The 14,681-nt window shown below is 40.7% G+C and overlaps 1 protein-coding gene across 1 annotated transcript; it reads left to right on the top strand.

The window, feature by feature from the left end:
• Nucleotides 1–8,321: 8,321 nt before the first annotated feature.
• On the top strand, nucleotides 8,322–13,648 carry LOC131940842 (uncharacterized). Its single transcript, XM_059299714.1, has 3 exons — nucleotides 8,322–8,743; nucleotides 11,979–12,107; nucleotides 12,799–13,648. The coding sequence occupies exons 1-3, from the start codon at nucleotides 8,680–8,682 to the stop codon at nucleotides 13,023–13,025; spliced, it is 420 nt and encodes a 139-aa protein (XP_059155697.1). The 5' UTR covers nucleotides 8,322–8,679; the 3' UTR covers nucleotides 13,026–13,648.
• The last annotated feature ends 1,033 nt before the right edge of the window (nucleotides 13,649–14,681 follow it).

Raw genomic sequence — 14,681 nt, 5'->3', positions numbered from 1 at the left:
TAAGGTGCTGGATCTAATTATGGAGACCTTTGGGGAGAGACGGTCGGGATCGCAACTGCTATCGGGGTTCGTAGGCTTAAAGCAGAGAATGGCGGAGAGTGTGATGGAGTATTCACACCGAATAAACAGGGCCTTTGATTCGGTAAAGGGCAAAACACCTGACATTGATGCACGCCTACTGAGGGACCATTTCATCGAGGGGCCAGCAACCCCGATCTTAAGGAGAGAGTTGAAAGAGGAGGTCCACAAAGACCCGCAGTTGACCTTCCTTCAGGTCAGGAACTCAGCGATCCGCAGGTCCGAGGATGAGGACCAATCGAACTGTTCGGTGGACAAAGTCTCGGTGCCGGAACAGAAACAATCCCCACCCACGGGGACCGGCACGGTGGAAACCATGATGGCTCAACTGTTGGCCCACCTGGATAAGGTTGACCAACGATTGGAGAGGCTGGAAAGCAGGTCAACAGCTGAGAATCAGGAAAAGAACGGGCCAAAACAGAGACAGGTTGGACGGCCGCGACCCGCCGGTCCATCACTCCGGTGGACGGCTGACGGTCGACCAATTTGCTTGTCCTGTTCACAACCCGGACATATGGCACGGTACTGCCAGGGAAACGGTCGTCCTCTGTAAGGCAGGGCCAGGCTACAGAGGGGCGAGGTTATGGCCCAAGAAGCAAAATGATGGGAGTCTGTCCCGAAATGGTGATTACGATTGGGGACATCGCGGTGAAGGCAATTGTGGATACAGGCTCCCAGGTGACGACAATCACGGAAAATTTTTACACCAAATGGATGAAAGGAAAAGACCATAGGTTGAGGTCTGACACATGCATGCGCCTGACGGCAGCTAATGGACTAACCATTCCATACTGTGGTTATTTTCTGGCGGATGTCGTGGTGGCGGGACATAGGTTGAAGCAGGTTGGGGTGTTCGTTACGAAACACAACCTAGAGACAAATGTGTCAAATATACCTTGCCTGTTGGGCATGAATATTCTTGGCCAGTTGCCAGAATTTCGTACAAATATTGTCGGATCGACCACACCAGGTCGGGGATCCAAGTTGGCCAGGTTTGCCAAGACCAGAGGAAGGATATCAGTCCCGGCAAACACGGTCAAGGCAATCACATTACAAATTGGTGATAGAAGCGTGAATGGTGATGTGATGATAGAACCATGTGGCGCCGCACTGAGGGCAGGCGTCGTGTTACTGCGGACATACACATCAGCGGAAAATGGACTAGTTCAAGGACTAGTGGCAAATGTTTTGGATGAGGAAATTTTTATACCGCCTAACACTCTGGTAGGAGTACCACAGAACGTCGAGGTACTAAGGTCGGCACAGTGCATCGAACTGAGCAATACCAGCAGTAATGAAGTAACAGTTAGGTCGGTCAATGTGACGGCCGAGGTGAAGAAAGAGGATGGCCGATCATATACATTCCCGGAAACTGACGACCCAAAACTAAATGAATTGTTGAATAAGTACAGGGATATATTTGCCTCGTATGAGGGTGATTTGGGTTACACGGAAGTAATAAAACACCAGATACCCTTACTACAAGACAAGCCGGTGGCGCAACCTTACCGAAGATTACCACCAGGTCACTACTCTGCGGTGAAAGCACACCTGAACGATCTACTAAAAAAGGGAATTATTACAACCAGCACGAGCCCGTATGCGGCACCGATAGTAGTGGTAAAAAAGAAGTCAGGGGAGATAAGACTGTGTTGTGATTACCGGAAATTGAACAATATCACAAGAAGGGATGCATTCCCCTTGCCTCGTATTGATGAATGTCTTGATGCGTTGGGGGGAGCAAGATTTTTTTCTACCTTGGATTTGGCTAGTGGCTACCACCAAGTGGCCATGCACCCCAACGATCAACATAAAACTGCATTTATTTCTCCACTGGGACTGTACGAGTGGACCCGTATGCCGTTTGGTCTAACTAATGCACCTGCTACATTCCAGCGAGTAATGCAGAGTGCTATGAGTGACTTTCTATTTCAAATAATGTTGGTGTACTTGGATGATATACTAGTTTACTCAAAAACTTGGGAGGACCATCTAGAAAGATTAGAACAAGTGTTTCTCCGTCTTAGGGAGATAGGAGTAAAGCTGAACCCAGACAAATGCTGCTTCGGTCTGAAATCGGTACATTTTTTGGGTTACGTGATTTCGTCGGATGGCATCGCCACTGACCCAGATAAAATTGCAGCTGTTAAAGAATGGAAACAGCCAACAACTACAGTAGAGGTCAGATCATTCTTGGGCGTTGCTTCCTATTATAGAAAATTTGTGCCTGGTTTTGCAAAAATTGCCGCACCATTGCATGACTTGGTAAACAAAATGACAAAGAAACACAGTAAGGAGAAAAAGAAAGGTAAAACACAACGGATAGGTGAATTATGGACTGATGAATGCCTGAACTCGTTTAAGCTATTGAAAAAGGCTTTGACAGAGGCGCCGATATTAGGATACGCAGACTTTGACAAACCATTTCGGCTAGAAATTGACGCCAGCTCTAAAGGTCTGGGAGCTGTGCTATCACAACAACAAAAGCAAGGTTTCAGGGTTATTGCTTATGCCAGTCGAGCTCTGAAGGAATCAGAGAAGAACATGACAAATTACAGCGCCATGAAACTAGAACTTTTGACATTAAAATGGGCTGTGACGGAAAAATTCAGGGACTATCTATTAGGTGCTAAATGTGTGGTATACACTGACAATAACCCCTTGAGTCACCTAAAGACAGCAAAGTTGGGATCCATCGAACAGCGATGGGCAGCAGAATTGGCACTCTTTGACCTAGAGATAAAATATCGCCCGGGGCGGTCCAATGGCAATGCGGACGCCTTATCAAGGAATCCTTACGAGAGACCGGGCGATGAGGAAGAAACGCTGACAGGAATATGTGAGGTCAGAGCGTCAACAGATATCCCTCACGGGGTGCAAGTGAGGCAGAACGGACAGACCGGGGTGGAGCACATTTCCACAGAGCCCGGACATATGGACATTGGTGATTTTAGTTGCCTTAATCACAAAGAGATAAGAAATGCCCAGAGAACGGATAGTGGCTTACAGCCGCTGTTGAAACACGTCCAGGAACAAAAATTCCCAGGAAGAAGGGAAAGAGAACAATTTGGTCGAGAAACAAAGAAAATACTGAGTCAGTGGGACCGTCTCAGTATAAAGGATGGTGTTCTCATGCGGAGAATTCATGACCAAATTGATGGGACAATACACCAGGTGGTGGTGCCTGGACAATTACGAGAAGAAGTGCTAAGGTTGGCACATGACAGGGCAGGACACCAGGGTCAGGACAGGACGCACAAAATATTACGACGGAGGTGTTACTGGCCCAATATGGAAATGGAGGTCAAACGCCATTGTGAGGCTTGTGTGAGGTGTCAGCATGCGAAAATGCCAGTTGTCAAAATGAGACAGCCATCGGGACACCTATTAGCGACAAAACCACTAGAGATTGTGGCTATGGACTTTACGTCGTTGGAGCAATCATCGGATGGGACGGAACATGTGTTGGTAATGACTGATGTTTTCACCAAATGGACTGTGGCGGTGCCCACACGAGATCAGACTACCAAAACAGTGGCAAAGGTCTTAATAGAACATTGGTTCATCAAATATGGCATACCAAGACAATTACACTCTGACCAAGGAAGGGCCTTCGAGTCAGAAGTAATTAACCAACTGTGCAGCCACTACGGGATCAACAAATCTAGAACAACCACATTTAATCCGAAAGGAAACGGACAGTGCGAGCGGTTCAACCGCAGCATGCATGATTTGCTGCGTACTCTAGAACCTGAACAGAAAAAACGTTGGCCTGATTTTCTCCCAGAGTTGGTATATCTATACAACTGCACACCCCATGCCACAACCGGCTTTTCGCCATACATGTTGCTGTTCGGACGGGAGGCTCGACTCCCCCTTGACTTGTTCCTAGGAAAAAAGGAGAGTATGACTGGCTCATACACTGCACTGGAATATGTGAATGAACATATGAGACGAATTAGAGAAATGTACAGGGTAGTACAGGAAAGACTAGAACATGAAGCACGGCGAAGGGAACCGCCGGTACAGACAAAGGACCCGCCACTCAAACTGAACGACAGGGTATTACTGCGTAGCCACCCGTTAGGCAGAAACAAAATCCACGATCTCTGGGGACAGGAGATATGGCAAGTCGTGGAGATGCCTAAAGTAGCAGGTGGCCCCTTTAAGATAAGACCCATCGATCACACCAAACCGGATCGGTGGGCGAATATTGCTCAATTAAAGAAATATGGTCATAGTCAAGAAGAGCAGTTACACACAAGGAAACCCAAGACAATTAGGGAACCGGAAACTATAACGGAAATTCACATACCCATCCCGGAACCATGTCACCATCAACAGCGCAACAGCGACACACAAAGGGAGGATACCGGCAACAAGGAGGATCCCGGTCCCTCCAAAAGCAGAGAGACAGTAGACCATCAGATAAGTGGTCCGCGGAGAAGTTTGAGAAACAGAAAGAATACGAAATTTTTTGTCAGCAACCATCAATTCCTTCATGGTCGCGCTGGTATGAAAACAGACTGTTCAAAAAGTCATAAAAGTGAACTGGTGAAGGCACCAAACGAAAAAAGGTGGATGTGAATTCTAGAACTGTTTTGTGTCTGAGGAAGATGATGTAGACACATTGGATATGTGAAATAGGGATAACTGTCAATCTTATACGAATGTGACGACATTGACAGTGAGTGGAACAATGGATTTTTTTTTACGGTGGTGCGATGGACTTTGAAGGACTGCACCTGCCAAGCGTTGTTTGTGGTTGATAACACACAAAAAAAGGCAGGGGTGGATGTAACTAGGGGAAGTTACCAAGAGACATAACGTGTTACAGTCTGACGTCACAGTGCAGGTGTTGGCTGATGCCAAGGCGTAATATCTCGGGAAGCGATACGAAAGACGGTCTGTCAACTTTGATGTGACAGGATGCAGGTGGCTTATTAAAATCGGACTGTACGACAGAAGCGGCGTAATTAACAGTCTGATGTAACGATTAGAATCGATTACAATTACGATTATGATAGGACCGAATATGAGTACGATTATGAAGGGGATATAAGGAAGGCGACGGCTGAGCTCGAGGTCTCAGAAGGTCTCAGAAAGTCGGTCTGTCTCTCAGAAGGTCTCAGAAAGTCGGTCTGTCTCTCAGAAGGTCTGTCAGTCAGTCCGTCAGTCTCTCTCTCTCAGTGAATATGTGTGGCAGTATCCAGTTGGTTATATTGTGTTAAGAAGGACGTTAGACATGTGTATTCAGTTAGATGAAGCCTAGTGAGGACTGTTGGGGGTCCGTTGATTCAGACTATTATTGTGAAACATCTCTCTTGATTCAATATATTATTGTGAAACATTCTTTGATTCATGTAATAAAAGGATCAATAATGAACCTGCATCTTCGAGTATCTATGCTGTGGTCAATGTTGTGTGGAATGAGTGGTTAGACTCGGGAAGGTCACATTTGGCTCTGCGAGCAGGATAAGTCTCGTTACATTTGGCGCTGCGAGCAGGGTAGTCAGAGACTCGTTACATTTGGCGTTGTCGGCAGGATAGACTCGGGGACTCGTTACATATATATATATATATATATATATATATATATATATATATATATATATATATATATATATATATATATATATATATACAGTGGCGTAGCGAGGTCGGGTGTCACCCGGTGCGGCACTTAATGGTGTCACCCCCCAGAGGCATAGAGACCCTACCCAGGGACAAACTTTCAAATTTTCGATTTGCACCCCCCCCCCCCCTCAAACTTTCGATTTGCACCCCCCCCCTCGAGTTTTCGATTTGCACCCCCCCCTCAAACTTTCGATTTGCACCCCCCCTCAAGTTTTCGATTTACACCCCTCCCCTCGAGTTTTTCTCTATATATTTTGCTATTTTTTGCCTTGGTGTCACCCCCCTAAATGGTGTCACCCGGTGCGGTCCGCACCCCCCGCCCCCCCCCCTCGCTACGCCCCTGTATATATATATATATATATATATATATATATATATATATATATATATATATATATATATATATATATATATATATATATATATATATATATATATATATATATATATACAGTGGCGTAGGCAGGGGGGGGGTTAGGGGGGTGCAAATCGAAAGTTTGAGGGGGGGGGGGTGCAAATTGAAAGTTTGAGGGGGGGGGGGTGCAAATCGAAAGTTTGAGGGCGGGGGTGCAAATCGAAAGTTTGAGGGGGGGGGATGTGCAAATTGAAAGTTTGAGGGGGGGTGCAAATCGAAAGTTTGAGGGCGGGGGTGCAAATCGAAAGTTTGAGGGGGGGGGGTGCAAATCGAAAGTTTGTCTCCGGGTAAAAATTGGACCCCCCCCCTTGAGACGATCCTGGCTTCGCCACTGTATATATATATATATATATATATATATATATATATATATATATATATATATATATATATATATATATATATATAATATTTATTTATTTATTTATTTATTTATTTATTTATTTATTTATTTATTTATATTATATTGCGCCTTCTTGTGCGCAACTACTCCCCCTACCGATTCCAAAAAAAACCAGGCAACGCCAATGGGCCCTGATGTTAAGCTTCTGTGTTTTTGGGAACTTGTGTTTAAATTGTGTGAACAATCTTTTAAGTGACGCTATGCCGCCGGCCAAAGTGCCCTATTAAGCAAATGCTTGTAGAGCTCAACTTAATCCCGCCTTTCCCCTATTATCGTCAGTCTTTGGAAACAAAGTGGGCGGAGCTTTATTTCAACAAGAAAACCCGTGTCGTTATTGGACGCTGTTCTGTTTAGCTGCGGTCAGTCAAACTCGTTAGCAAGTTGTGCTTAGAGAAGGTGGGGTCATCACCGTACAAAGACATACATTATACATATATCAACTCATCAAAAAACGGATGGACTAATGATTCGTAAGTATATTACCGTTAATGGTAGACGGAGGCTGGGAGGCTAAAGTTATTGTCCGTAGTGCTGGATAGCAAGGGGTAATGGATGCATCCGAGGGTAGTAAATATTAAAAGGCGTATAACTTAAGGGAAAGTGCTTATATTATATTAGTTATAATGCAACATGAACCAGTTTACCTATGATATAAGCCTTATGCCTATATAGAATCTAACAAAAATAAGAATTAAAAATATCAAAGGCGGTAAAATTAAACGAATTGTTCTATCCCTATATATAGCCCTACCACATCCAACCCTAAGTAACTTAATATGGCCCGCAGAAAAAGTTTAGATTGTAATATTCGTATTACAATTTCAAAATAAAAGTATTTTAAAACTGAAAATGCTAAAAATTTGGTCTAAATATTTACTTTCTGAAATGTAAAAGTGTGTCTGAACCCCCCCCCCCCCCCGCCTCAACAGTGTTTCTTTCAGACTTTTTTCTCTTGGGGGGGGGGGAGGAGGGTCACTTGAATTTTTTTTGGGGGGTTGGGCAGACTAAATTTTCCAGGGAGACACACACACACACACAGACACACACAGACACACACTAGTAAAAGTACATATTTTCTGTATGAATTCTATTTCTTTCAAGGGGGGGGGGGGGGGGAAGAGACGTTCTTCAGACTGAAAGAATCCCTGCCCCCCCCCCCCCCCCACCCCTAATCCCCTCGTCAAACAACGTAAGAAAATCTGGACCCCTCCCTCCTAGGAGTGTAAAGTTATTTATGAATGACCTCTAAGCTTGAAAAAGTATTCTTATACACAAAAGAAAGAAAACCATACACAATAATTAAATCATAATAATTTGTTAGTTTTTTTAAACAGTTGATAAAAGAACATGATAATACCTCTTTACCCCTCCGCCACCTTTCTTTATACAGGCTTATTGTAAGCTTTCATAGCAATATATTTTATACTGTACAGTATACAATAACTTATTTAACACAGAAGATGTTTAAAACGAAGAAAGCACTTAGGGAAAATTAACAAAATTGAATGCTCAAATGATTTTTTTAATGTACAATGTATATTATAATTTGTTTCGTTTTATTTTGTTTTTGATTGTTGATAAGTGAAAACTTTTTTACTTTAAAAAAAAGTTACTACGCTCAATTTTGTTTGAATTTATATTGTAATTTTTTTTCTAAAAACACACGTTCACTGTGTAACACAGAACCATTTTTTTACACTATATCAAGTTACCAATATTTACATTTTTTAAATTAAAAATAAAACTTTAACAGATTTCCTTCATTACGTGTATACTACTTTTATCATAGCGTATGCACTTCCTCTTAGAACGTTCTTATCCATGTTATGGATAAACGGTAGTTATTTACAGCAAACATTTTTAAAAATATTTTAACCAACAATGTTTACTATATGAAACACTTACCTCTGTATTTAGGTATTTCTGGATAGAAAAAAAAGCTGTTGTATTTTCATAAAATTAAATGCCGAAAACCCATATATTTTTACTCTTGTGTATTACTAGATCTAGATCTATTTATTAACTCAGCTTGCTTACTGTACTGTCAAAATTAAAGTCTGTATAGCCGACAGATAGTGAAACCATGGCTTGGAGTACCTTGTCACAATTGATCATGAACAAGATCTAAATATAAATATTTAGAGACATGACGAATTGCAATCAAATGTGCAAATTTTTATACATACTTATATTTCTGGGGATAGCTTCACGTAAGTTAACTAATTTTATTAAGTTTAGAAAGAAAAAAATTAAGATTATTCTAGAATCTAGGTCTAGTTAATTAGTTAAGTCTAGTGTCTAGATCTAGATCTCTAGAGTTAGCTAGACATTCTAGAATCTAGAAAAATATCTTTAAATATGTTAAAAGCCCTTAAAATGTGAAGCTTTCTTAATGTTAACTTAATAGAGTACTTAATTTTAACATCAAGTTTTCTTCTATGCTATAGATTCTAGAATTCTATAATATATCTAAATAACAATAGTCTACCCCCCCCCCCCCCCGAACGAAATGGAATTTATACAGAAAATATATACTTTTGACAGTGTCCGCCCCCCCCCCCCCCCCCGGGAAATTGTTGTCTGTCCCCCCGAAAATTTCAAGTGCACCCTCGGAGAAAAGTCTGGAAGAAACACTGCTTGTCCGTATGTCTGTGTATGTGTGTGTGTCGGGAAATAAAACATTAAAGAAAAGACAGGTGGCGACTTTTTAAAAAATTGAATAATTAAAGTTTCACGGCTCTCGATTCCCATCCCATACAACACAATGTATCAAAACAGTAAACCACCATACTCCTCATACAATATAACAAAACAGTAAACCACCATACTCCTCATACAATATAACAAAACAGTAAACCACCATACTCCTCATACAATATAACAAAACAGTAAACCACCATACTCCTCATACAATATAACAAAACAGTAAACCACCATACTCCTCATACAATATAACAAAACAATAAACTACCATACTCCTCATGCAATATATCAAAACAGTAAACCACCATACTCCTCATACAATATAACAAAACAGTAAACCACCATACTCCTCATACAATATAACAAAACAATAAACCACCATACTCCTCATACAATATATCAAAACAGTAAACCACCATACCACCTCACACACCAATATAACAAAACAGTAAACCACCATACTCCTCATACAATATAACAAAACAATAAACCACCATACTCCTCATACAATATATCAAAACAGTAAACCACCATACTCCTCATACAATATATCAAAACAGTAAACCACCATACTCCTCATACAATATAACAAAACAATAAACCACCATACTCCTCATACAATATAACAAAACAGTAAACCACCATACTCCTCATACAATATAACAAAACAATAAACCACCATACTCCTCATACAATATAACAAAACAGTAAACCACCATACTCCTCATACAATATAACAAAACAATAAACCACCATACTCCTCATACAATATAACAAAACAGTAAACCACCATACTCCTCATACAATATAACAAAACAGTAAACCACCATACTCCTCATACAATATAACAAAACAATAAACCACCATACTCCTCATACAATATAACAAAACAGTAAACCACCATACTCCTCATACAATATAACAAAACAGTAAACCACCATACTCCTCATACAATATAACAAAACAGTAAACCACCATACTCCTCATACAATATATCAAAACAGTAAACCACCATACCACCTATCACACCAATATAACAAAACAGTAAACCACCATACTCCTCATACAATATAACAAAACAATAAACCACCATACTCCTCATACAATATATCAAAACAGTAAACCACCATACTCCTCATACAATATATCAAAACAGTAAACCACCATACTCCTCATACAATATAACAAAACAATAAACCACCATACTCCTCATACAATATAACAAAACAGTAAACCACCATACTCCTCATACAATATATCAAAACAGTAAACCACCATACTCCTCATACAATATATCAAAACAGTAAACCACCATACTCCTCATACAATATAACAAAACAATAAACCACCATACTCCTCATACAATATAACAAAACAGTAAACCACCATACTCCTCATACAATATAACAAAACAGTAAACCACCATACTCCTCATACAATATAACAAAACAGTAAACCACCATACTCCTCATACAATATATCAAAACAGTAAACCACCATACCACCTCACACACCAATATAACAAAACAGTAAACCACCATACTCCTCATACAATATAACAAAACAATAAACCACCATACTCCTCATACAATATATCAAAACAGTAAACCACCATACTCCTCATACAATATATCAAAACAGTAAACCACCATACTCCTCATACAATATATCAAAACAGTAAACCACCATACTCCTCATACAATATATCAAAACAGTAAACCACCATACTCCTCATACAATATAACAAAACAATAAACCACCATACTCCTCATACAATATAACAAAACAGTAAACCACCATACTCCTCATACAATATAACACAACAGTAAACCACCATACTCCTCATGCAATATAACAAAACAGTAAACCACCATACTCCTCATACAATATAACACAACAGTAAACCACCATACTCCTCATGCAATATAACAGTAAACCACCTTACCTCTCCATACAACACAATATAATAAAACAAACCACAATACCACCTCATACAATATAACAAAACAATAAACTATCATACCACCTCACACAACACTATGACAAACTGATAAACCACTATACTCCTCATACAACACAATATAACAAAATATAACAAAACAGTAAACCACCATACCACCTCACACACCACTATAACAAAACAGTAAACCACTATACTCCTCATACAACACAATATAACAATAGCAAAAGCTTTATACCACCTTGTGTGAATAAATGGGTATTTACGATTACTTAGATAAGGCCTACAGAAAAATTACTCCCGGGTTGAGAATATTAGGGGTCATCCATTTATGACGTCAACATTTTATTTTATTTTGGACCCCCCCCCCCACACACACACACATTCACACACACACACAAATCCACTTATTTCCCTTATAAAAGTCCATACGCTCCGCAAAAGTCATTTTTTTTCGGACCCCCCCCCCCTTGTGAAATGGTTGACCCCTTATGTGAATATTATGTAGATGTATGTGCAAACTGGAACAACCTTCCTTTACTCTTTACCTGTGTGTTCAACGATGGTTGCTCATTATCTCTTGTTATAAGGCTTTTTTTTTTTAAACTGGGAACGATTTTAATTTATTTAACATGAAATCCCAAGTAAACTCTGAATTCATTGGATGAACAACGTCGCCATTTTAATTTACTTACATGTAACTGACTATTATAACCCCCATAAATGTTAACAGAAAATAATATAATGTTTAAGCATTGTTTACATAAAATTTCTTCTTTCAGAGACAACAGCTTTGAGGTGCTATTTGTGCAACTCTTTCGATGATAAAGACTGCGCCAGCAGCTCATTAGAAAAGTTCCAAACAGCCTGCGATACTGGTGCTGTGGGCTGCCGAAAACTTGAAACAACTTGTGAGTTCTTTTCTCATTGGATAGGCATAGTTCAAAAGTTATTTTTTAAGTCCCAAAAATTTTAAGTTCTCACTAAAAGTTTCTTTCATGCACCCCCCCCCCCCCCTCCTTTTCGAACGATATAGAATGTAATATATTTTTTACTACTGACCGCTCCCCCTTTCCCGGAGAAAAAAAGTCTGAAAGAAACGCTGATCGCAGAAATTGTTAACTTCTGAAGGTTGCAGCCCACGGGAACTTAGATCTAAATTTTTTAAACATTTTTTATAAGGATTTTCTTTGCTCACAGTCACTGTGTGTGTAGCAAATCTTCACTAACGTTTGATAACATTTGTACCCCGGTTAGTTCCCCTCAGTTCAATACTGGGGGTCATGTGCAGAGGCGTAGCGACCCTTCCCGGCGCCCGGGGACAAACTTTCGATTTGCACCCCCCCCCCCCCTCGAACTTTTCATTTGCACCCCCCACCCCCCCCCCCCCTAAAACTTTCAATTTCTTTTTCCAACCCATTTTGGCGCCCCCCCTCTAAGGTCGGCCCCTGGGGACATATGTTCCCCCCCCCCCCCCCCCCCCCCCCCCCGCTACGCCTCTGGTCATGTGCCATGGGCGACCGGTGAGTCGTAAAAAATAAATGATGCCATCATTATCAGGTTAGTTTAGCTAAGCTGCTGATTGTGTCTGATTACTTCCAGTTAGACCTGCGTTGCGCCCAAAAGATGAGCAACGACGTATCGTCCGTCAGTGTGCGATGACCACCGGCGGCTCTGACTGTACCACGCTGTACGGCAGCAATGGCAAACGATTCAAATCAACATACTGCGAGTGCTCGTCAGAATTGTGTAACACAGGGACATCTTTCAGAGCAAAGCTGCTCATCCTCATCACTATGCTGGCAGTGTGCTCAGTTTTCTTGCTTTGAGTACCCCTCGTCTCTAGGCGAGAAACAACACGATCACATTCTCAAATGATGGCATTCCTGGTGGATATTAAGTCGTGCATCATGATTCGATTGTCATTCGAATTGTATTGTCATCTTTATATGGTGAGCACATGTTTTATTGATTTTATTATTATTTTCTCCATTATATTTATCACTTAGATGCTAATTCTAGACTAGAAAAAGACTTGATATTTTTTAGATTCATTGTTCTTAAATGGGACAATATTTAGCATGTTGATGTTTAATACTAGCAGGCTAATATTCACCAGTTATTTTATATTATATAGTCGCTGTTTTCTTTTATTCATTTAAAACATGGTCAATAATTATTAGTATTTTTAAGGAAACACGTAGAGTTTAAGACAGTGCCAAGTCTAAGATGAGAACAAAGAAATTACATTGGTTATATCTTAGTGTGTGGATTCCTAATTTGAATAAGAAATTGATTTTGAAGACGTTTGATATATTTGACAAGAAAGTGTGTGATTTGTGTAGCGCTGTTGTGTAGCTAGACAGAAACCACTCTTGTTTTTTCTGTGTTGAAAGGCTGGCTACTTGTCTATTGTCATGCTGAATATTTGTATTAAAAGTTAAAATTGTTCATTTGAAAGACTCGTTGTTAATTTCTAGTTTTCTTTCTTTAAAATGGTGTTGTCGTATTTGCTAAAGCAACGCAGTTATAGCCTCACCAACTGCTGGGCTATAAGTTGTCCCCAGCCCATCTGCTCCATTTCTATCGGGTGGTGTTAGCAATACATACCAGTTAGCAGCTGGCTACATAAGTATTTAAACTCTGTTGTGATATGCCAGGTTTGAGACATGGACCTTGTTTGAACTGGGTATGTTTTAGTAGAAAGAGAATCGTCAATAATAATACTGTAACATTAGGTTACTACTACTACGCCACCACTGCTGGCTCTAGACACGCGATGAGATACCGTTTCTGTAACTGGAAACTTCAAAGAAATCTGGGGCGGCATGGTCTGGTGATTTATTGAGTGTACAATTGCAAACACTAAAGTCTCGAGTTCGTATCTCGGGATGGTTATCCGTATCTCGAGCATGTGTCTGTACGACGTCCACCCAGCTCTAATGGGTACCTGACCGTACGACGTCCCTGAGTCCACCCAGCTCTAATGGGTACCTGACCGTACGACGTCCCTGAGTCCACCCAGCTCTAATGGGTAGGTCTACAGTACCTGAATGACGTTAGGGGAAGTAAAGGCGGTTGGGCATACAGCCAACCACACTATCCATTCATATGCAGAGGTCACTGGAACAGGTGACCTTTAACTGCCAATGGACCGCCAGGTTCGAAAGGGTAGTAACTCTACTTACGACTTACCCCAAATGATAAAAGCCGATTCCATAGACACCAACAGTTTAATTTGAATGAAAATGTGATAGGGGTCGTCCATAAATGACGTCACACTCGTAGAGGGGGAGGGGGGGGGGCGTAATTGTGTGACGTCACACTTTTGCATTATAAAACAGCAATGTTAGAAAACGAATTTTAGCCGTTATTTCGCGTTTTAGAAAACGGTTTTAATAAATTGTAATAGGAATTGATTAAAATACTCTATGTTGAGAGAGTTCAGACAAGATTTCGGAAAAATATCGATGTTTTAAGAAAAA

This window comes from Physella acuta, unplaced genomic scaffold (assembly GCF_028476545.2).
Source record: "Physella acuta isolate Inbredline_101_S28 unplaced genomic scaffold, ASM2847654v3 ptg000333l, whole genome shotgun sequence".
NCBI lineage: Eukaryota > Metazoa > Mollusca > Gastropoda > Physidae > Physella > Physella acuta.
Note: the sequence above shows the minus strand (reverse complement) of the source record. Positions and strands in the feature narration are given on the sequence as shown.

Bases quoted from the DNA above. Each gene is read 5' to 3' on its own strand.
- LOC131940842 (XM_059299714.1), top strand. From the start codon at position 8,680: ATGACGAATTGCAATCAAATGTGCAAATTTTTATACATACTTATATTT. The intron at 8,744-11,978 runs GTAAGTTAACTA...TTCTTCTTTCAG, and splicing joins ATTTCTGGGGATAGCTTCAC to AGACAACAGCTTTGAGGTGC. The intron at 12,108-12,798 runs GTGAGTTCTTTT...GATTACTTCCAG, and splicing joins CCGAAAACTTGAAACAACTT to TTAGACCTGCGTTGCGCCCA.